This window comes from Aquarana catesbeiana, linkage group LG04, assembly GCF_042186555.1.
Source record: "Aquarana catesbeiana isolate 2022-GZ linkage group LG04, ASM4218655v1, whole genome shotgun sequence".
Taxonomy (NCBI): Eukaryota; Metazoa; Chordata; class Amphibia; order Anura; family Ranidae; genus Aquarana; species Aquarana catesbeiana.
The window spans coordinates 353,509,382-353,531,149 of NC_133327.1; the positions used below are offsets into that span (position 1 = coordinate 353,509,382).

General features: G+C 39.9%; 1 protein-coding gene across 2 annotated transcripts in view; it reads right to left on the minus strand.

The window, feature by feature from the left end:
- Positions 1-21,768, minus strand: part of ASCC3 (activating signal cointegrator 1 complex subunit 3) — a 1,208,179-nt gene that overhangs the window by 370,541 nt on the left and 815,870 nt on the right. For both annotated transcript variants that reach the window (XM_073626995.1, XM_073626996.1), the window contains exon 16: positions 7,720-7,944. In XM_073626995.1, the coding sequence (XP_073483096.1) occupies positions 7,720-7,944 (225 nt within the window). The remainder of the gene's footprint in view (positions 1-7,719; positions 7,945-21,768) is intronic.

Below are 21,768 nucleotides of genomic sequence, written 5' to 3' on the forward strand. Positions count from 1 at the left end.
GCCTACTATCCAGCTGTGATATTCTGATATACAGAGATTTTCATAACATAGGCAATTCACAGCATAGTAGTTTGTCATTTTGATAAAGGGTAGCCAAAGGCTCGCCACCCTGCTCAATACAAGTGGCATTAAAATAGCCATAGGTAACAATTTATATTTATCTGACCTTAAAAGAAATATTTTATGTTCTGAAAACAAGAGAAAAAGTATATGCACAAAAACACTACAGGTTCACTTTAATTCATTTGCATGCCACACATCAAGGCATTGAAAGGGTTAAACAAACTTAGAGCTGTAATAACAGCCCTGAGCTTGTTTTAAATCTCTTCAGCCATCTCCTGGCTACAATGTAGAAGCTAGGGCAACTGTAAACATTCTCAATAAGATTTATAGTTGCTCAGATAAACTCTGTCTATTGTGTCTTTGATCTGAGTCATCTACTGACATTTCAGTTTACTGTCATTCACAGGCACACTGGCAGCCTAATGGCTCGTACACACTATAAGAAAATTGTGCAAACCTTTTCGTCCAAAGAATTTTGGTACGATTTTCGACAGCCAATTCCGAATTTTTGTATGAAAATTCCCGAAGGGACAAACTCAAAAAATGTTCTCGTACGGGAACAGAATGAACAATTTTCATTTAACCACTTAAGGACCGGAAAGATTTGCCCCCTTAATGACCAGGCCATTTTTGCAATACGGCACTGCGTCACTTTAACTGAAAATTGCATGCTCGTGCGACATTGTACCCAAACAAAATTGATGTCCTTTTTTATCCGCAAATTTCGTTTGGTGGTATTTGATTACCTCTGCGGTTTTTATTTTTTGCACTATAAACAAAAAAAGAGCGACAATTTTGAAAAAAAAAAGCAATATTTTTTACATTTTGCTATAATAATAATAAAAAAATTGCAATAAGGGTATATTGATGGGTTTGCGCAAAAGTTATAGCGTCTGCAAAATAGAAATAGATTTATGGCATTATTATTATTTTTTTTAACTATTAATGGCGGCGACCTGCAATTTTTAGTGGGAATGCTACATTGCAGCGGACATATCGGACACTTTTGACACATTTTTGGGACCATTGACATTTATACTGCGATCAGAGCTATAAAAATGCACTGATTACTGTGTAAATGTCACTGGCAGTGAAGGAGTTAACACTAGGGGGCGATAAAGGGGTTAAATATGTTCCCTGGGAGATGTTTCTAACTGTGGGAGATGGGGCTGACTGAAGGAGGAGACATATCTCTGTTCCTAATCACTAGGAACAGCAGATCTGTCTCTCCTCCCCTGTCAGAACGGGTATCTGTCTGTTTACATTGACAGATCCTCGCTCTGGCTCTCTTTCCCACGATCGCGGGTGGCCGGCGGACATCGCAGCCGCTGACCACACGCATCAGGTCCCCCACCGTGCAGCGTGCAAGCCTGCTATGGCTCTTAAAAGGAGCCGGCGTACGGGTATGGCGATTCGCGGGAAAGAGCCGACCTGCCGCCGTATAATGGTGGCGGCTGGGAGGCAAGTGGTTAATGTGTACCATTTTCAAAAATCAGAGAAGAAAGACTGCGCATGATTAGAAACAATAAACAACAAAAAAAGCCTTTGTCGTACGAGAATATTCGTAAGACTGTTCGTACAAATTTTCTTTCATCGGTTCCGATTTGCTGTGAAACATCGAGAAAAATCAGAGGACAGAAAGGAGCACAGGGGTGACTGATAATGGCAGGGAAGCTACCAACATATGGCAAAGTTGCATCCACAATCCCAGTCATCCACCTGAGACACTGGCAGGAAACCACTGGCCAAGTCAAGGTGCTGCTGGACTGTACCATTTAGGTGGCCTGTCATATGTGCCCCCTAGGGAAAAACCCCAAAAGGCTGCTCAAAAGTAACTTGGGCCGTCACAACAAAGCCTGCACATGGGCAATGGACTGCATGAGCTCAATGGCTGCACCTGGGGAGACTACCAGGATCTATATTATCCAGCCCAGGGACCTGCTTGAAATAAAATCAAAAGAGCTAGGGTTTTAAAGAGAACATTTTTAATGTTATAACTCCTAGACGCTAGACTAATAACTGAGTTGTTCCACAGTGTGTGAGGTGGGGTTTGACCTGTGTCCTCCAATGAAAAATGTGAAGTATAGATTTGATATCATGCAACTAAAAGTTTGCAGCTAGCCAACTACCATCTTTTTTTTTTCTATGGGTTCTTGGTTTACAATCCTTCTTCTATGGTCAAATTTAATTGAGATACATTCCCCTTCCATAGGGATCTTACAGAGTGTGTTGGGCTCTTGCTTCGATAGCATGCATGCAACCTGCAACATGTACCCAAAGCAAAAAAAAAATAAAAAATAAAAAAAGGTCATAGCATTGCTGTTTTTGAAGTTCAAATCAATGCTTTATTTCATGCAATAGTTGTGCATTGGCAAAATAAAAGGTTTGGGTTTATGTCCCTAATAAGTAGAACTGCAGAAATTAGCAGTGCTACAATAGTGGGCTTTACTAAAAAAAAAAAAAAAAAAAAAAAACACTTAATAGCAAATTAATCACTTTTTAATCCCCATTTAACTGTGTTTAATTTTTCAAGAAATGTTCTTATTCCTAACTGGCAGGACACTCAATACAAACACAGAACTGTCCTTTACAGCAAAAGCTTCAGCAAAATGGACAATTCTTACTTGAACAATGAACGGACAAGTATACATTAATTAAGCAGAATTAAGACACAACCTCATGTTTTTACTTTGCAAACATATTATGCTTAAGACATGTATATTGTATAAGAAATAATAAAAAGACACATGATGAAAGGGTTAAATGAACTCCCATTTATCCCTTACAAGCTAAAGTAAGCTATTAACATTTAACACTAGATTACTACATACTACAGAAAATACTATAGTCTGTTGATCCTAACGCATCCTCAGTAAAATAAATGGTATCCTGCAGTTATAGAATGTGCATATTTAATTCCATACATTTTTTTTTTTAACCATAGAAAAACAAATAATCCCCAGCAAATCAGCTTTTAAAGAGTGAAACAGCTCCTGAAAGAAGTAGTTTCAACATTGCATATATAATACATATACATATACACAGTACATGGTCTTAGTGTGCCATCTGGTGGTCATCCAAAATATTAGATAGTGTCTGGTGTTGGTGCCATCAAGTGGTTTCCTTGACAAGTACAATTTTCAAAAGAATGCAACAAAATATAAGGAACAAACACCCTACACAATAAACATCACTTCTGTGTATTAAAAATGTATCCACTCTTATAGATCCATACGTTCTTTTTTAGATTGCACACAAAAACACTGAAGACAACTTAGGTGAAAACCAACTAAAGGAAGGTTTTAGACAAACATAAAAAGCTTGCCTGTAAGCTTATTTACTGGATCCATTTTGCATACTGACAGTTTCTAACTTGAGCAGAAAGCTGCTGGCATTTGTACTTTCCGAATGTACCTAAATCACAATTGTGAAAATAAGTCCTGCCATGTGGCAGGTTAATATTTTTATGCACTAAGGAGGGAGGAAGCCAGAAAGAATTAAGCTGAGAAAATGCAAGAAGAAAATACAAATACCCTACAATAATTAATCGGATCTGAATCTCGCTGCAAAATAAAAAAAAAAAAAAAGTGTTTCTTTGAACTTTCCATTTGCCTCGTACACACGGTCGGATTTTCCGACGGAAAATGTGTGATAGAACCTTGTTGTCGGAAATTCCGACCGTGTGTAGGCTCCATCACACATTTTCCATCGGATTTTCCGACACACAAAGTTTGAGAGCAGGATATAAAATTTTCCGACAACAAAATCCATTGTCGGAAATTCCGATCGTGTGTACACAAATCCGACGGACAAAGTGCCATGCATGCTCAGAATAAATTAAGAGACGAAAGCTATTGGCTACTGCCCCGTTTATAGTCCCGACGTACGTGTTTTACGTCACCGCGTTTAGAACGATCGGATTTTCCGACAACTTTGTGTGACCGTGTGTATGCAAGACAAGTTTGAGCCAACATCCGTAGGAAAAAATCCATGAATTTTGTTGTCGAAATGTCCGAACAAAGTCCGACCGTGTGTATGGGGCATTACTCTTTTTGGCATGGGAAAGTTTGACATACCTATAAATGAGATCATAAACACTCTTACGAAGTTATAGCAGGTTTTGGAACTTGCATCTATATAAACAGCGTGCTCTGACATCAAAACATGCTGTGCATACAGTAAAAAATGTTTACCTGATTTTCAGAGGGTTACATCCAAGTAGATGTAATAAAATTTAGTTTGCTAAACCACAGTGTATAATGAACAATTCCAATGTTTTATAATTTGTTGCATTTGCTGAGTCCCTCCAGCCTCTTAGCAGCCATTTCCTGTTTACATGCTTTATATGATTATTCCCCAGAATGAAGCCCCAAGCTGACCATATGTTAATAAATGCCTTTTATCCTTCTCTTCCTTTAGCGCCATCAGCCCTCACTTTGTGCTGCTCACAGCTCCCAACCCCAGCTGTCACTGACAGTTCAGGTCCACATTGATCAATCAGAGCGGTCCCGGATTATGAAATCATGTCAAGTCACTTATGACACAACAATCGCATGCAGCCTAGAGGCTCTCAGACAAACACTGCTACTCCTTCAGGCTGCAGGGGCAACTGTAGTGCATCTATTTAATACAGTACAATATCAAAATTAGTAATACGATTTGTAAATTGGCCATATGGTTTTGGTATAGGATATACCATTGTACTGACTGTAACTGGTCTATGAATAAGTTAAGCTTTTGCTAGCTTGAAATTTGTATTGTAGCCAGTTCTTATTTACTGTTTACATTTATTCACATCATAGTAAGCTGAAATAAATTAGTCAAATTCAAATAGACTTGTTAAATATATTATCCACTCATCCAAGTGTCTTCCTACATTCTAATAGGTGTCAGGAACATCCAGCTTTTAAATTCACCAAGGTATGAGTCACTATAATGCGATCAACATTTATTGTGGCAAGGCAAGAATGTGACCGGGGGTGTGAGCATTTGTAAAGCCACTCTGCTCTAATTACTTAAAGTAGAAGTTCAGCTTCAAACTAAATAACTCTAAATCTACTTGCAGCAACATTCCAAGACTAACCTATCTAGCCCTATAAAAAATAAATTGCTATACATACCTTTTCTGAAGCTGCTCCGGTCCGTATGTATAGCGATTTTTGCTTTACAGGGTTAGATAGGTTAGTCTTAGAATGTGGCTGCGAGTAGATTTAGAGATAGTTATTTTTAGTATGAACTGCTACTTTATTCTGATCAGTTACATGTTTGAAGATGTGAACTGTTGTGAATTCACCAGGATAAAGATTGTTTTACATTTCAGTGTCAGATGGTATTCAAGATTCTCCCCCCGAGATGGTTGTTCTAGTAGTTTGATGTAAATGGTGACATTCATACCTCTTGCAAACTAATTGTCCTTTGTATCCAAAACGTGCCATAGCTGTCTTTGAAATAATGTTTCTTTTCCTTAAAATTGTCTTTTTGGCAGACCATTCATTTCAACAAAAATCTTTCTTTTAGAACTTATGTGCATTTACCAATATTTTGTGCATGTTATGTACCTGTAAAATCCTCCATTGTGTAGACAGCCAAAAGCCCAGAGACTGCTGCTCAGCAACACCATCTTGGAGGTGATGTCAACAAAGCGGACTCAGGATGACACTCTGTAGTATTTCCCTTTAATCCTTACCCAGCAGCTACATGAAGTTATTTAGGGAGGTTAAAGTAGTGGCAGAGGGGCTGGGCCAACAGAGAGAACTCTCAAACACATAACAGTCTGTGCTAGCGTAAGTCTCTATAGCAACTCCCAAAAGAACAATATATGGGCCCTTATAAATCTCTCACAGGACGAAGTGCAATGGCTGGAGCATAGTATACTAATGTCACGCTTTGTTGGCCAAGTGTACCGACAGCATTTTGATGTAAGTTAATGCTGGCTTTTATGGATGGTGATTTTATGAAATGTTTTAATAAAAGGACAATGAGCCACGAAAGCCTCCTGTTTTCTGAGCTTCACTGTGATCAGGCACTTTTAATTAAATTAATGGGAAGGACCAAGGATCCAAGATCAATGATACCTGTGCTCCAGCCATGTTTTATACACTGATGGATCTTTGACCTCTTTCATGCTGTGAGATCCTACAATTTTGTGAGTTTTCACCTGGAGATTGTGGAGGTGGTCCTTTCACAGTGATTTTTGAAACATCATCACATAGAGCAGTATCTACTTTTAGACCCTTGCCATCTAATGGAACACACTGAGAATTTTCAGAACTCTACAACACAGGGCTATAATGTATAGTTTGGGAGGTCCAAAGCAAACTCTGAAAGCTGTAAGTGAAAAAAAAAACAATGAAAAATTGCAAAAAAATGGTCTGGCCACCTGAGTTTAAAACTGCGGTGCAGGGCCTGGCAGAAAAAGGGTTAATTATTCCCATGCCCTTCTCCTTCTAGTATTCAGAAACCCCACCTGGAAGGGGGTGTAGACTGAGTTTTTGTTTTGAGGAATGTGTGTGCAGAGGTAAACTGGTGGGGTTTTAAGATTTATTTTTCTCCTGCAGCTTAGCATGTGTGTATAGAGTGGGGGTCTGCAACCCAACAATTGCAAGCTACCCATCGATCACAGGCAGGTGAAGGGTAGATTGCATTCACTTCCCTGCCTTGTCAACCCTCAGCCTAAAGTACTTTAACCCTATCTGCAGAGCAGCACAAGGAGTGTGCTGCACTGATCTCCACCCGCTCTCCTCTGTTGTCCATCCCAAGTGCTTGTGTGTGAAATCATTTGAGGTAGACTGGAGAGGAAGGCCAGGGGGAATTAGCACACCAGAACACGTAGATCTGTCACAGTAACTTCCCTATGCCAGTCCGCATGTGGAGGAAACCACTTCTGTATCAAAGACTGTTGCTCCCCTGTGTACTGTGCCCTGCTGCCCCACTGTAGTTTGTCCTGCTGACCCCCATTACTGTATCCTGGTGTCCCCTGTACTTTGCCCTCTTGACCCCTGGTACTGTTCCCTTAGTGCCCCTCTATACTTTGCCCTCCTGACCCCCCAGTACTATGCCCTGCTGCTCCCCTGTACTTTTCACTCCTGAACCCCCAGTACTGTGCCCTAGTGTGCCCCTGAACAAGACCTTCTTGGCTGTGTTTCTTTCCTTATCAAAACAAATCTTTCTCTATATACAGTATTTTATAAAATTGTTATATACAGTATGTAAAGCACTGCATACATTTTTGGCACTATATACAGTATATGCCTGTAATAAATAAATAGGTTAAAAATATGCTTCTTGTAGAACCACACCCATTTTAGATAAATGCCCCATCCCTAGTTAAAGTACACTCTCTGTCTATAATGGTTTGCTGGGCACACAGCAAGAAGAAGCGTCCCTGGAAACTTTTTTGAAATATATTGTCAACTATGCAGTACCTCTTAACTGTATATAAGTTTGTTTCCCAATAAATCCTTGTGTCTTTATATGGCTACTATTTGGTCTGTAGCTTGGTATGTTTCATATAGAGACTACACAATACCAAAACTAGTTTGTACCAAGTAACCTTGGGCCACACATACCACTGCCTGAGAATCTATAGCATCTATGATACACTATACAATAAAACAGCTTGTTGACAAACAAAACAATATATGCAAACATATTTACCTCAGCATTCAAATTATCAGAAAAACTTTCAAGAAACTGGCTCTCAATTGGATTTTGCTGGGTGAGAAGAGTAAGGTAATGGCTGAGCTTGTCGTGAGTTGTAATAATTGTACCTTCTCCAAACTTATCGAATTGTGGCCGTCCAGCTCGTCCAAAGATTTGCATTACATCTAGAATTCCCAGGTCAACAAATGATCCTCTTTTTGCATCATAAATTTGTGTTCCCTGGATGAAGAAATGCAACAAAATTAGAAATATATACCAAATGTTAATATACAAAATGTATTTGTTATCTAAATAGCTTTAAAACCTAAGTTTACCTAAAACAAAACAAAAATAATATTAAACCAGCAGAAGGGACATTACTTGCCTTCAGTGAAATGTGTCCCTTGTGCTCCTGTGTCGCCCGATCACTGAAATCTTCCTCCTCCAATGCTCCCCCCACCCCTGTCATCAAATTTTTTCGGTGCAGTGGGAGTTATTAGAACTTAAGGGCTGTGACAGGCACTCATCAAAGAGTGCCCAACTATGCCCGCCCCTTCCTCCCAGCTTCACCATTCATAGAAGTCGTTACTACAGCTTCCATGAATGAAAAATTTATGAATGAAGGGGCCGGACCTTTCAATCATCCACCTGTAATCTATTCATAGATATTGTATCATTCAAGAAAGCTGTAGTACTGGCTTCTATGAATGGAGGAGCTAGGCAGAAAGGGCAGGCATAGTCGGTCACTCTTGAAGATTTATTAACCACTGCCACACCCTAAGAAAACCGTGGCAGGGGTGGGACATTGGAGGAAGATTTTTACAAAAGGACACAACAGCACAAGGGACACATCCCACTGAAGGTATTTACTGGTCCTTGTGCTGATTTTTTTTTTTTTAATTTAAGTAAACTTAGGCATTAAGGGAGAAGTATGCCTAAAGCTCTTTTGGTCCTACTTCTTCTATGGATCACAGGAGTGCATGTCACTCTGTCACTCAGCCAGTCCCGGCTCTAGAAAGATCCCCACTGGATCAGGAGCTGGCTCAGCCTCTCCGTGAGTCACTGGGAGACAGAGCCAGCCACTCCCACCCCATGCAATTCGGCATTCAGTAAGCACTGGAGGGGCAAAGAACCAGCTCACCAGTTTTTGATCACTCCAGTGTAGAGCTGGCAAGGAACAGATGCAGCCATCTAGGTGAATATGATTGTTTATTTATTTTTTGTAATTCCAAACTTCTTTTTTAAGCATTTAAACTTTAAAACCTATGTTTAGGTATTTTTGTAAATCAGCAAAAGGGACTGTACCTACATTTAAAGAGAGGTGCCACTTGTGCTGGTGCGGGCTATGCTAGTTGAAGTCCAAAGGCCTCTGCCTTTCCCCCAAGCCATAATCTTCCAGTGCTTTGGGTGTAATTATGAACACTGGACATGTCACAGGCACTCATCAAATGTGCCGTATATGACCACCATTTCCGCCCCTCTCCTTAGTTTAAAAAAGTTGTACTATAACTTCTATTCGTGAAAAGTGATCTATGAATGGAGGAGGTGGACCTTTCATGCATCTGCCTGTCCTATCTTCATAGATCACTTTTCGTTGATGGAGAATATAGTACACAGATTTAACTTATCAGTTACACAACCACAACTGGTGATCAGTGGATATTCCACACAATGATAATAAAATAAGTTGGAACAATTCTGTATGATGAATGGCAGAATGCAATGCCTATAGCTACCTTTTTAAATGGCATAACTTTTTTTTTCCTTGCAGAACCACATTCCTATCACCTGTTGCTGGTTAACTTGATCAAGAATGCATACTTGCAAGTTGGGGAATACAGTACATGTGTATCATATCACAGAGTCCTTGATATCAATGAACACTATTTAAGCAAACTAAGTTTGCAGTTCTAAGCCCCCTAATTTTACAGGAAAACTTCCTATTTTAATACAAAAATAATAAAGGATTGTGTAATGTAAAGTAGCAGTTACTTAAACAATATCTATGAGTTCCTTTAGCTCCTAAAGTTATGCTGACCATAGGTAAAATAATGTGTTAATCTGTGTAAATATCTTTGGCAGAAATTACCTAATGGTGTTTTTACATAAATAGGAGAGCTGAAAAATTAGGGACTTTAGAATTTTATGAAAATGCATTCAGCCAATTGTGTACACATAACTTGCTTACAATATAGGGGCAGTGCTCTCCCCATAGCAAGAATACAACATACCGATCCCTGCATTAACTGGCTAACAGAGATTTTAAATCCGTTACATGGCTTACATTTTTCCACTTGCTTGCCAGCATTGGGCCCACTAGGGATACCCTAATGTATAATTTAAGATGCTCAAGTAGACCAGCTATTAACAAACTTTAAAATGCATCCCCACATCTCCTGAGGTGCAAAAACTCTAATGCCCTGTACACACGGGTCGACTTTTCGGCAACAAAGGTCTGACAGTCTTTCCGACGGACTTTCGAACGAACAGACTTGCCTACACACGATGACACCAAAGTCCGACGGGTTTGTACGTGATGACGTACGACCAAACTAAAATAAGGACGTTTATAGCCAGTAGCCAATAGTTGCCCTAGCGTCGATTAGCATACAGACGAGCGGATTTGTCGATAGGAACTGGGTCCGGCGGAGTTCCGACGTAAAGATTTGAAAAATGTTACAAATCTAAAGTCCGTGAGATTTTCGACAGAAACAGTCTGCTGAAGGTCCGATAAAGCCCACACATGGTTGGATTATCCACCAGATTCAGTCCGTCAGATCAGTCTGGTCGAAAAGTCCTCTTGTATGTACAGGGCATTAAGCTTGCTGCAATAATTTGCCAGTCAAAAGTGACTGCTGCAGAATTCTACCTGCATGTTGTCTCTGCTTCTCCTGGGTTGTATCTATGCCCCCTGTTACAGCTTTATCCACTCATACTCACTGGACAGGCACAAAGCCACATGCATGGACCTGTGAATTGCACTAGGGGAAGCTCTGGGGAAATAGGAAATGTGCTACTCATTAACCGGTTCCTGACCAGCTCACGCAGATATACTGCGGCACAATGGCTCTCCTAGGCGAAATCCCATACGGGTACGTCCTTCCCCTTTTCAGCCACACGCAATTGCGTGCACGCAAAAACACACAAATCCCTGTGCTGTCAGAGGAGAGGAGACATGTCATTTGTTCCTACTAAGTAGGAACAGCAATATATCTCCTCTCCTACTCAGTCCTATCCCCATACAATTAGAACACATGAAGGGAACACACATTTAACCCCTTGATCGCCCCCCTAGTGTTAACGCCTTCACTACCAGTGACATTTACACAGTAATCAGTGCATTTTTATAGTACTGATCGCTGTATAAATGTCAATGGTCCCAAAAATGTGTCAAAAGTGTCCGATCTGTCTGTTGCAATACCGCTAAAAATCGCAGATTACCGCCATTACTAGTAAAACAAAAAAAAAAAAAAAAAGCCATACAAAATGCAATAAATCTTTCCCATAGTTTGTAGACACTATAACTTTTGCACGGGAGCATGGACGTCAGTTCGGATGGCTGAGCCGTGCTGCGTCTCCATAGCGTTCGTTCCGCCTCTGTGGTGTGGAGAGAGACACGGCCAGCTCAGCCATCCGCACTGACATCCATCCTCCCCTCACTGGAACCCCTATCTTCAACTGATGGATTTTTTATTACTCCACCGGACTGCGATAGGCATCTAGATGGGAACACTGAAGGAGACTGCGCTGTGCTCAGCCATTTTCACCCTTTCCTGCCTGGATTTGATGTGGTGCCAGCGATACAGGACCTGCTGTGACCTGCAGTCCCATACCATCTTCTCAGCCCAGCTTATGGACCTGAATGCTACTCCTCTTTATTTAATGTGAGTGGATATTGTTGTTTACATAAATTGTTTTATGATACATACTCAGAGGCGCCCTTTTCCTTGTTTATATTCTAGCTTATCGGAACCCGCTTTTGGTGGCTGCCCTGACTGAGCCATTGACATAAACATATACAAGTGTATATATGTGTACATATATACATCTTTCTACCTTTGCCCTTGGACTACTGGGCACTACGTTTTGAGGTATCTGCACATTGCGCCTTTTTACTTGTTCAATATACATATAATGGATATATAAACTCTACACACCCCTGTTAAAATGTCATGTTTATGTGATGTAAAAAAAGGCAAGAGACAAATATAAATAATTTCAGAACTTTTTCCACTGTTAATGTGACCTATAAACTGTAAAATTCAATTGATAAATGTGACAGACCTAGCCGGGAGAGAGACTTTTGGAGGGGACTGTATGCTAGCCTGTTGCCGATCGATCGGGGGCCCTTGCATTTGGGGGAACAATGCTCTTTGTGAGCTGTATGCCTGGGGACTCTTGAGGTGGTATTACTGTGGATTCGGGTCCTGGTCCCCCAGGACATACAGACCCTGGATTTGCCATATTGGAATAGTGGCTGATTCATAATGCTGGGACAGATACTGTTAGGAGATGCTGATGTAAATTCCAACACCTGTCTGTCTATTGTCTGCTAAAATGTGTATTGTAAATAAGTCTACTATGGGATCTAAGAGTCATTAGATCCCCATTGTTATTTGTGTTAATTAACTCGTGATAATGTTGATTGGACTTTCTGAACTACAAGACGGCCAGTCTGGCCTAACGGTCATGTCTGAGTCATCTAGGCTGTCTAAAGGGATTAGTTAATTAGCTCATGTTAATTAGGTTAATTAGGTTACAGCTGTATTGTTAGAGTAATATGAGCAGGAGGTCTGCACCTTCACTTTGAGTGTATAAAAGCCTGTATTTTGTCAATAAAGAAAGATCCTGGTTGAACTTACATACAGCCTGCCTGGTGTTTGTTCTGAGCTACACAACTGGGTTAGAAAGGCACAAAGCTGAAGTTCTAATCCCGGAGCATTGGATGACCGAACCATCAGACATTGCAATCTGATTCAATAGCTGCAGAAGAGTGTTGGGAGAGTGGAACCGAGCGAGCAAGGGGCTCGTTACAATAAACAAACTGAAATCTTCTTGGGGGTTAAACGTGCTCTGCTAGTGGCCGAAAAGTGCCACTAAAACTAGCAGCGCTTTATCGCTTATGGACCAGCCACCCCAATGTGAAAGCAGCCTTAGAGTGGCTCTGATTAACCACAAATAAAGTTCAGCTGTTATAGTAGGTCTTTCCTGACATTTTCTTAGTAGCATCCGACAGCAAAAGCCATGGTCCACAGGGAGCTTCCAAAGCATCAGAGGGACCTGATTGTTAAAAGGTATCAGTCAGGAGAACAAAAAACAAACAAAAAATATACCATGGAACACAGTGAAGACAGTCATTATCAAGTGGAAAAAATATTGGCACAACAGTGACATTAGAACTGGACATCCCTCCAAAAGTTATGAAAAGACGAGAAGAAAACTGGTCAGGGAGGCTGCCAAGAGGCCTACAGCAACATTAAAAGGAGCTGCAGGAATATCTGGCAAGTACTGGCTGTGTGGTACATGTGACAACAATCTTCTGTATTCTTCATGTCTGGGCTATGGGGTGGAGTGGCAAGACGGAAGCCTTTTCTTACAAAGAAAAACATCCAAGCCCGGCTAAATTTTGTAAAAACACATCTGAAGTCTCCCAAAAGCATGTGGGGAAATGTGTTATGGTCTGATCAAACCAAGGTTGAACTTTTTGGCCATAATTCCAAAAGATATGTTTGGTGCAAAAAGAACACTGCACATCACCAAACGAACACCATACCCACAGTGATGCATGGTGGTGGCAGCATCATGCTTTGGAGTGGTTTTTCTTTAGCTGGAACAGGAGCATTAGTCAAGGAAGAGGGAATAATGAACAGTTCCAAATACCAGTCAATATTGGCACAAAACCTTCAGGCTTCTGCTAGAAAGTTGAACATGAAGAGGACTTCATCTTACAGCATGACAACAACCCAAAGCATACATCCAAATCAACAAAGGAATGGCTTCACCAAAAAATTAAAGTTTTGGAATGGCCCAGACTGGAATCCGATTGAAAATCTGTGTTTCAATTATTTTTATTCAATTTTTACATATAAAGACATTCCATGTCAATCCAATTCAATACCATATAAATACATATACACATATACAAAACATTCATAAAAAAACATAAAACAAGTAAGCACAACATGGACCGATCTCATAATATACTCCACCAAGTCAGAAATATTCTGTTATGTTAAAGGTATTTCATCGTCCCCCGCTATCTTGCCCCCGCCCCATACAAGGAAAAAAAAAAAAAAAAAAACACAAAATACATCCTCAACCACTTCCCCTAATATTATTTACCCTCAACCATTGCCTATAATGTTTAATTCTCACAATAACTACCTTCTGTGAAAAAAAAAAGAACATTGCCACTTCCTTCTTACCGAAAAAACTGTGAGTTTTAAATTAATTTATGAGGAGAAATTCTCGATTTTTGTTACCATTGAGAATTTCTCCAATAAAAGCGTACCTAATTACTATATACCAAGTGCCATTCCCTACTCCCCTAGCGATAGCATAGAATTCTCTTAGTGACTTTCCTTCTTATATAAGTAAAACGTGACTTATCCCATCCCTTTTTACTAATTTATGGGGAGGAAAAATTCTTTTTACTATCTATTGGGAATTTCCTCCACAATAGTGTCAATCTCGTGAAAAAAAAGTGACTTTTTAAATCCTTTTTATTAATTTATCTGAATCAAATCATTTTTATTATTTTAGATGAAAACAACATTGACACAATACAGACAAAACCACAAAAATAGAAATCACATCAAACCAAAACCCCCCAGAAAGAAAAAAAAAATTAAAATAAACCCCAAACCACTTCCCTTCAACAAGCCCCACCGACCCCCTCCCCCCACCCCCTCACTTGGAGTATATATGACACACAAAAAAAAAAAAAGGAATAACAATATCCAGCATTACAAAGTACACAGTACACATGATTGACATGATACCTAAGTCATAGATTGAAGCCATCAAGACCAGATAACATCAAACTTATTCAGGGAATATTTATGCTTTTCAAAAAGAATGATCCTATTGAGATCTACAATCCAATTGGACACAGTCAGTGGATGGAAGAGGTCCACTTAAGAGCAATCTGTCTACGGGCAACAAAAAGTGCACGCCTTATAGTAGAACCAATAGGGGAGGTATATTTAGAGGTGTCACAGTAACCCAATATAAATATAAGCGGTTCAACCGGAATATTAATATTCAATACCCTATTTAAGGTACCAATCACCTCCACCCAGTATCTTTGAAGTTTTGGACATCGCCACAAAAGATGTTTTAATGTACCTGTGTTACCGCATCTAGAAAGAGAAAGAGAAAGAAACACCCTGGACGGGGCCCAGAGGACATCGTCCCAAATCTCCTCAGAGATGGGACCGATATCTTTCTCCCAGCCAGCCTGAGAACGGATGAGGAAGTTCAATAGAAACCCATCTGACAGTACCCTACAAGTAACCAAGGTAAGACCCTTTGTTGACCCTGCCTGTACTATTTTATCTAAGACAGGGATAGAGGGGAAAATATTTTAGCAGAAGAAAATTGGGCATGTAGAGCATGTCTTAATTAAAGGAATTGGTAAAACCAGTTGGATTCTACAGAGAACTCTCCCCTCAGATCTTCAAAGGATTTAAGTATACCATTCTGATATAGCTGAGCTAAAGTAGTTATTCCTAGTTTTGCCCATCTCTGAAAGCCTCTAAGAGCTGACATTTGAGAAAGTCTATCATTTTCCCATATGGGAGTGTATCTAGTAGGATATGAAACACCCAACATTTTTTTAACTGTATCCCATACTTTACAGATGAATATACAAGTAGGCATATCAGCAAGTGAGACACCCCTTCTTGCACCATCGAGGACAAAGAGTGGAGACCGACCCTTAAATGCAAAAGAAAATAATCGTCGAGCAGGAAAGGATATCTGTTCAGACTCCCATCCGGCAAAATGCTGTAATTGGGAGGAAAGAGAATATAGCCTTGGATTAGGAACTGCCAGGCCACCAGCATTTGTGGGATGCTGTAAAGTCTCCAGTTTGATACGAGGGGTTTTGTTCCGCCATATTAATCGCCTAAATATAGTGTTTATCTTAATAAAGATCCGGATAGGTAACCAAATCGGGGCATTCTGTAAAAAATAGAGAACCTGAGGCATCCATATAGTTTTTATTAAATTGATACGACCTATTAACGATAAAGGGGGCTTAGTCCAGGTTTTACTCTGATTTTGAAATCTAATAAGTAATGGAAATATATTATCTACAATATATGACTGTGGGGAGTCCGACATAGTTATACCCAAGTATTTTATAGATGATACAACCTTAAAATGAGAAAGTATAGGTGGTAGTGGATCCGGAAGGGGGTCTAAGGGCATCAACATGGATTTCTCCCAGTTTATACCTAGACCGGAAGAAAGAAGATTGGAAAATTCCCCCAGAGGGTTTTTAGCTACATAATAATGTATGGATCATATGGTGAAGGTAGATTAAAATCATTTATCGATACAAACGGCAACATACAGATTATTCATCAATTATACAAAAGAATGTGTACTCTGGTTACAGGCATGTCTCAAAGAATATTATATCAATGTATGGAAATACAATACATCTAAGATAGTAAATGTTAAAATTATTAATTGATATCCACATGAATACCCCGACGCGTTTCGACCAATGATGCAGTCTTCTTCTACGCGTCGGGGTATTCATGTGGATATCAATTAATAATTTTTAACATTCAATATCTTAGATGTACTGTATTTGCATACATTGATATAATATTCTTTGAGACATGCCTGTAACCAGAGTACACATTCTTTTGTATGATTGATGAATAATCTGTATGTTGACGTTTGTATCAATAAATGATTTTAATATACCTTCACCATATGATCCATACATTATTATGCCACTAAAAAAACCCTCTGGGGGAATTTTCCAATCTTCATTCTACAAGTCATTGGGGTGTGCGGCTGACTCCAACTCATGTGTGTTTTCTCTGTTGTGTTATACCTAGACCGGAAAACCTTACAAAATCCTTAACGTGTTCCATTACTACCGGCAGTAATGAACAGACATTAGACATGAAAAAGAAAAGATCATCCGCATATAGTGATTTCTTTTCCTCCATGTCTCCCCTAATCAGACCAGTAACAACAGGAGAGGCCCGTATAAGACATGCCAAAGGCTCTATGGCCAGGGCAAAAAGCAGGGGAGACAACAGACACCCCTGCCTAGTGCCCCGGAAAAGTCTGAAAATAGGAGATTGAAAGCCATTCATCCTAACAGATGCCCCCGGAACAGTGTATAACAACCGGACCCACTTACAAAAAACAGAGCCAAGCCCAAATTTATCAAGAATGGCCCACAGATATGGTCATTCTAATAATTTATAAGGAGGAGAAATTCTTGACTTTTCACTGCTATCGAGAATTTCTCCACTAAAGTGTAACTACGGTAGTTACTGTGTACCAAGAAAAAAAAAAAAAAAGGGGGGAGTGGCAGAGGCGGGGAACATTGGAACACCTAATCACTTCCCATATAGTTCACATAAACCTGTGTTTGTCTAAATTCCAGTCATTTCTCCCAAGTGCTTACAAATTTTATTTCCAAGTTATTTTGCATATGCATTACTTCTTCCATTACTCTGATTTTATCTACCTCCCTAAACCAATCCTTTATTGTCGGGTATCCTTTGACTTCCAATGTTTCGGGATTAATGCCTGCATTCAGCAAAAATGGAATAATTGCTGCTCTATATTTCCTCCTTGGCATCCCTGTTACATGGAACAGGCATTGCCATGGATCATATCCAATTTCTTTCCAGTTGATTTTCTTTATCCAATCCAATACTTCCCTCCAATAAGGTTTAATTAAGGAGCACTGCCACCATGTGTGCATGCGTTCCAACCTCCCCGCATTCCCTCCAACATAAAGGGGACAGGTCCGGACTGATTTTATATAATTTTATTGGGACGTAATACCACTTAATAATTTGTAGTTAATTTCCTTCATCCTTGTGTCCATTGAAGACGAGTGAACATAATCAAAAACTTTACATCTCATTGTTTCAGGCAATGACTGATTCAGTTCCAATTCCCACCCCTCCAAGGGACACAGGGATTCCTCCTCTTGGGGCATCATCAACATCATGTATATGTTAGAAATTTCCTGTCTATTTATTCCCCCTCTGTCAACTAATCTTTCCCATAGATTTAGATCACCGACTGAGCGTAGAGGTTTCGGAAGAGATTCTACAAAATGTTGAAGCTGTCTATACCTCCATGTATCCCATGATGTTACCCCATATTTTCCTCGCAGTTCCAATAGTGAACAAAGGACATTTCCCTTCAGGACATCTTTTAACCTCAAATAATTCCAAGGAAGTCCATTTTAAATACATTTTATTATCCTTACCTGGAGGGAAATAATTATTACCTGTTAACGGCATCAAAGGACTATTATATTGCCAAAATGTATTTTTAAAAAGCTTATCCCATGCTCTTAGTGTTTCTATGGTAATTGGGGCAATTTCTCTAGAGGAGCCTCTATACTGCCGTGGGATCCAAATAATCTCGCTCAAGGCTGATTTACTCAACTCTGCCTCTAATGACACCCATTTTTTATACGGAGAGCCATGGACCCAGTCCATGGCTCTCCGCAATACTGCCGCCACATGGTATCTTTCAAAATCAGGAAGGAATAATCCTCCCCTTTCCTTTGGTCTGCTCAAAATTTTATAGGCAATGCGATTGCCCCTGTTATTCCATATAAACTTTTGCAGTATCAATCTAAGAGTTTTAAAATAAGCCACAACATAATTTATCGGGAGACACTGAAAAATATACAAGGCTTTCGGGAGAGTCTTCATTTTGATGACACTTATTCTGCCAAACCATGATAGTCTATGTGCAGGGTATCCTCTCAGGTCTTGTTTAATTATATTCAATAGGGGCAAATAATTATCCTGATATAGGTCCATTGTTGACGTTGACAAAAACACACCTAGATATTTCAATCCCCTCTTCCTCCACTTAAAGGGGTATAGAATCCTGAGATTCCTTCCTTCATCTGAGGAGACTGAGATATCTAATATCTCAGTTTTCTCCATATTAATCTTGAGGTTCGAAAACAGCCCCGTAGTCACTCAATTCTAACAAGATCTCTGGAAGTGTTTGTGTAGGGTTTGTTATATATAACATAACATCATCCGCAAATGCGGATGTCTTATGTTCTTGTCCCGCAACCTCTATACCTTTAACTTTATAATTGGCTCTTATAGAAGCCAAAAAGGGTTCCAAGGAAAATACAAAGAGTAGAGGGGATAGGGGACATCCCTGGCGTGTACCATTATATAGCCGGAAGGTTCCATTTTAGCCGTAGGGTTAGAGTATAGAGCCTCTATCCACCTCTACATTCGTGGGCCCATACCAAATTTATATAATGTCTGCAACATAAAATCCCAATCTAACCTATCAAAAGCCTTTTAGGCATCTAATCTATTGACAGAAAAAGAACAGTTTTCCTTTCTTTTTTTGCAGTATGCATCAGTAAAGTTGTTCTTAATATATTATCTCTTGCCTCCCTCCCGGGTACAAAGCTTGCTTGATCTTTCTCAATACAGTCTGGCATAAATGGTCTCAATCTTTCGGCCAAAACCCTTGCATATATTATAACATCCTCACTGATCAAGGATATCGGCCCAAAGCTGGAGCATAGAGTTGGGTCCTTCCCTTCTTTATCCAGGAGTGATATTTAAGCCCCCAGGGCTTCTTCATGGATTTTCAGGCCTTCCCCAATATAGTTCATATATAGATGAAAAAAAGGAATCAGGGTACCTGAAAACTTTTTAAAATATAAGGATGTGTAGCCTTACGGACCCGGACTTTTACCAGCCTTGCTTTTCCTAATTGCCTGCTCAATTTCTTCCTTGGAATTATCTTTTTCTAATTTAGTTACGTGTTCGTTTAATAGGGCTGGAAGATTTATCTTCTGTAAATACTGTTCTATTTTATTTCCTCTAATTTGTCTGATCGGAAGAGGGCTGTGCAAATGAGATGCCCTCACAATCTGACAGATTTGGAGTTTTTTTGCAAAGAAGAGTGGGCATATATTGCCAAGTCAAGATGTGCCATGCTGAAAAAAGACTAAGTGCTGTGATAAAATCAAAAGGTACATCAACAAAGTATTAGTTTAAGGGTGTGCACACCTATGCAATCATATTATTTTATTTTTATTTCCCTCCACCTAAAGGATTTCAGTTTGTTGTTCAACTGAGTTGTACAACTTTAGAGGTCACATTAAAAGGGGAAAAAGTTCTGAAATGATTTATCTTTGTATAAATAGAATCAGGTGCGCTACTTGTGTCAAACACACTGATAAGAAAATCAACATATAAAATAGACATTCAAACGTGACTGAACACTAAGAGTGAATAAGATAATTAGTATAATGTGCAAGGTCCATCAAGAAACAAATCAACGTCTTTAACCACTTCCCGCCCGCCCACCGTCATATGACGTCCTGGGCTTTGGGCGGGTATATCTGAATGATGCCTGTAGTTACAGACATCATTCAGATATTGCCGGTTTCAGCCGGCGAATCTCTACACCATAGGAAAGATCATAGCGGCCGTTCCGCCGCTTGATCGTTCCTATGGGGGGTGAGAGGGGACGTCCCCCCTCCCGCCGCCCTCCGGTGCTTGCTCCGACTCACCGTTATGATCGGTGAGGCGGAGAGCGGATCCGCCGGCGCTGGATGTAGATCATAGAGATTTCCGGCGGACAAGATGGTCGCCGGAGTCTCTATGATCATCGGAGGCCGGGCGCGATGTTATGACATCACGCCCGGCCTCTCCATTAAAAAAAAACGGCGCCGCTTCCGCTGGGAAGCGGTGATCGTTTTATTTTTTTTTTTTATTTCAGGCTTCCCAGCCTAGTGGTGAGATATGGGCTCTTATTGACCCCATATCTCACTATTAAGAGGACCTGTCATGTCATATTCCTATTACAAGGGATGTTTACATTCCTTGTAATAGGAATAAAAGTGATCAAAAATGTTTTTTTTTTCAAAAAAGTGTCAAAATAAAAAAAAGAAAATATAATTAACAATAAAAAAAAAAAAATTAAAGCGCCGCTGTCCCCGTGTGCTCGCACGCAGAAGCAAACGCATACGTAAGTCCCGCCCACATACATGTGAGGTATCGCCACGAACGTTGGAGTGAGAGCAATAATTTTGTCACTAGACCTCCTCTGTAACTCAAAACATGTAACCAGTAAAAAAATTTCAAGCGTCACCTATGGGGATTTTTAAGTACCGAACATTGGCGCCATTCCACGAGCGTGTGCAATTTTGAAGCGTGACATGTTAGGTATCTATTTACTCGGCGTAACTTCATCTTTCACAATATGCAAAAACATTGGGCTAACTTTACTGTTTTGTTTTTTTTAAAACACAAAACTGTTTTTTTCCCAGAAAAAACCCGTTAGAAAAATTCCTGTGCAAATACCGTGTGAGATAAAAAGTTGCAACAACCGCCATTGTATTCTCTAGGGTCTTTGCTAAAAAAAACATATATGTTTGGGGGTTCTATGTAATTTTCTAGCAAAAAAAATGATGATTTTTACATGTAGGAGAGAAATGTCAGAATTGGCCTGGTAGCGAATTGGTTAAAAAGTGATCCCCAGCGGTATGCGCTTTCACTAAAACAAAACCCTTCCTTCAAATACGTAATTTGATCTTCATTACATGTTTTCACAAGCCAAGTAATGTAATGGTAGAAAAAGCCGCTTACCAGATAGGTAGGACCCCTGTTACCAAGGTCTGTTTTAGTGAAAGCGCATACCGCTGGGGATCACTTTTTAAAGGATGTTAATTTGTTTCTTGATGGACTTTGCACATTATACTAATTATCTTATTCATGCTTGTGCAGCGTACACGCGGTCGGACTTTTTGACAGGACTTGTCCGACGGACCAAATCCGGAGGACAATCCGATCGTGTATG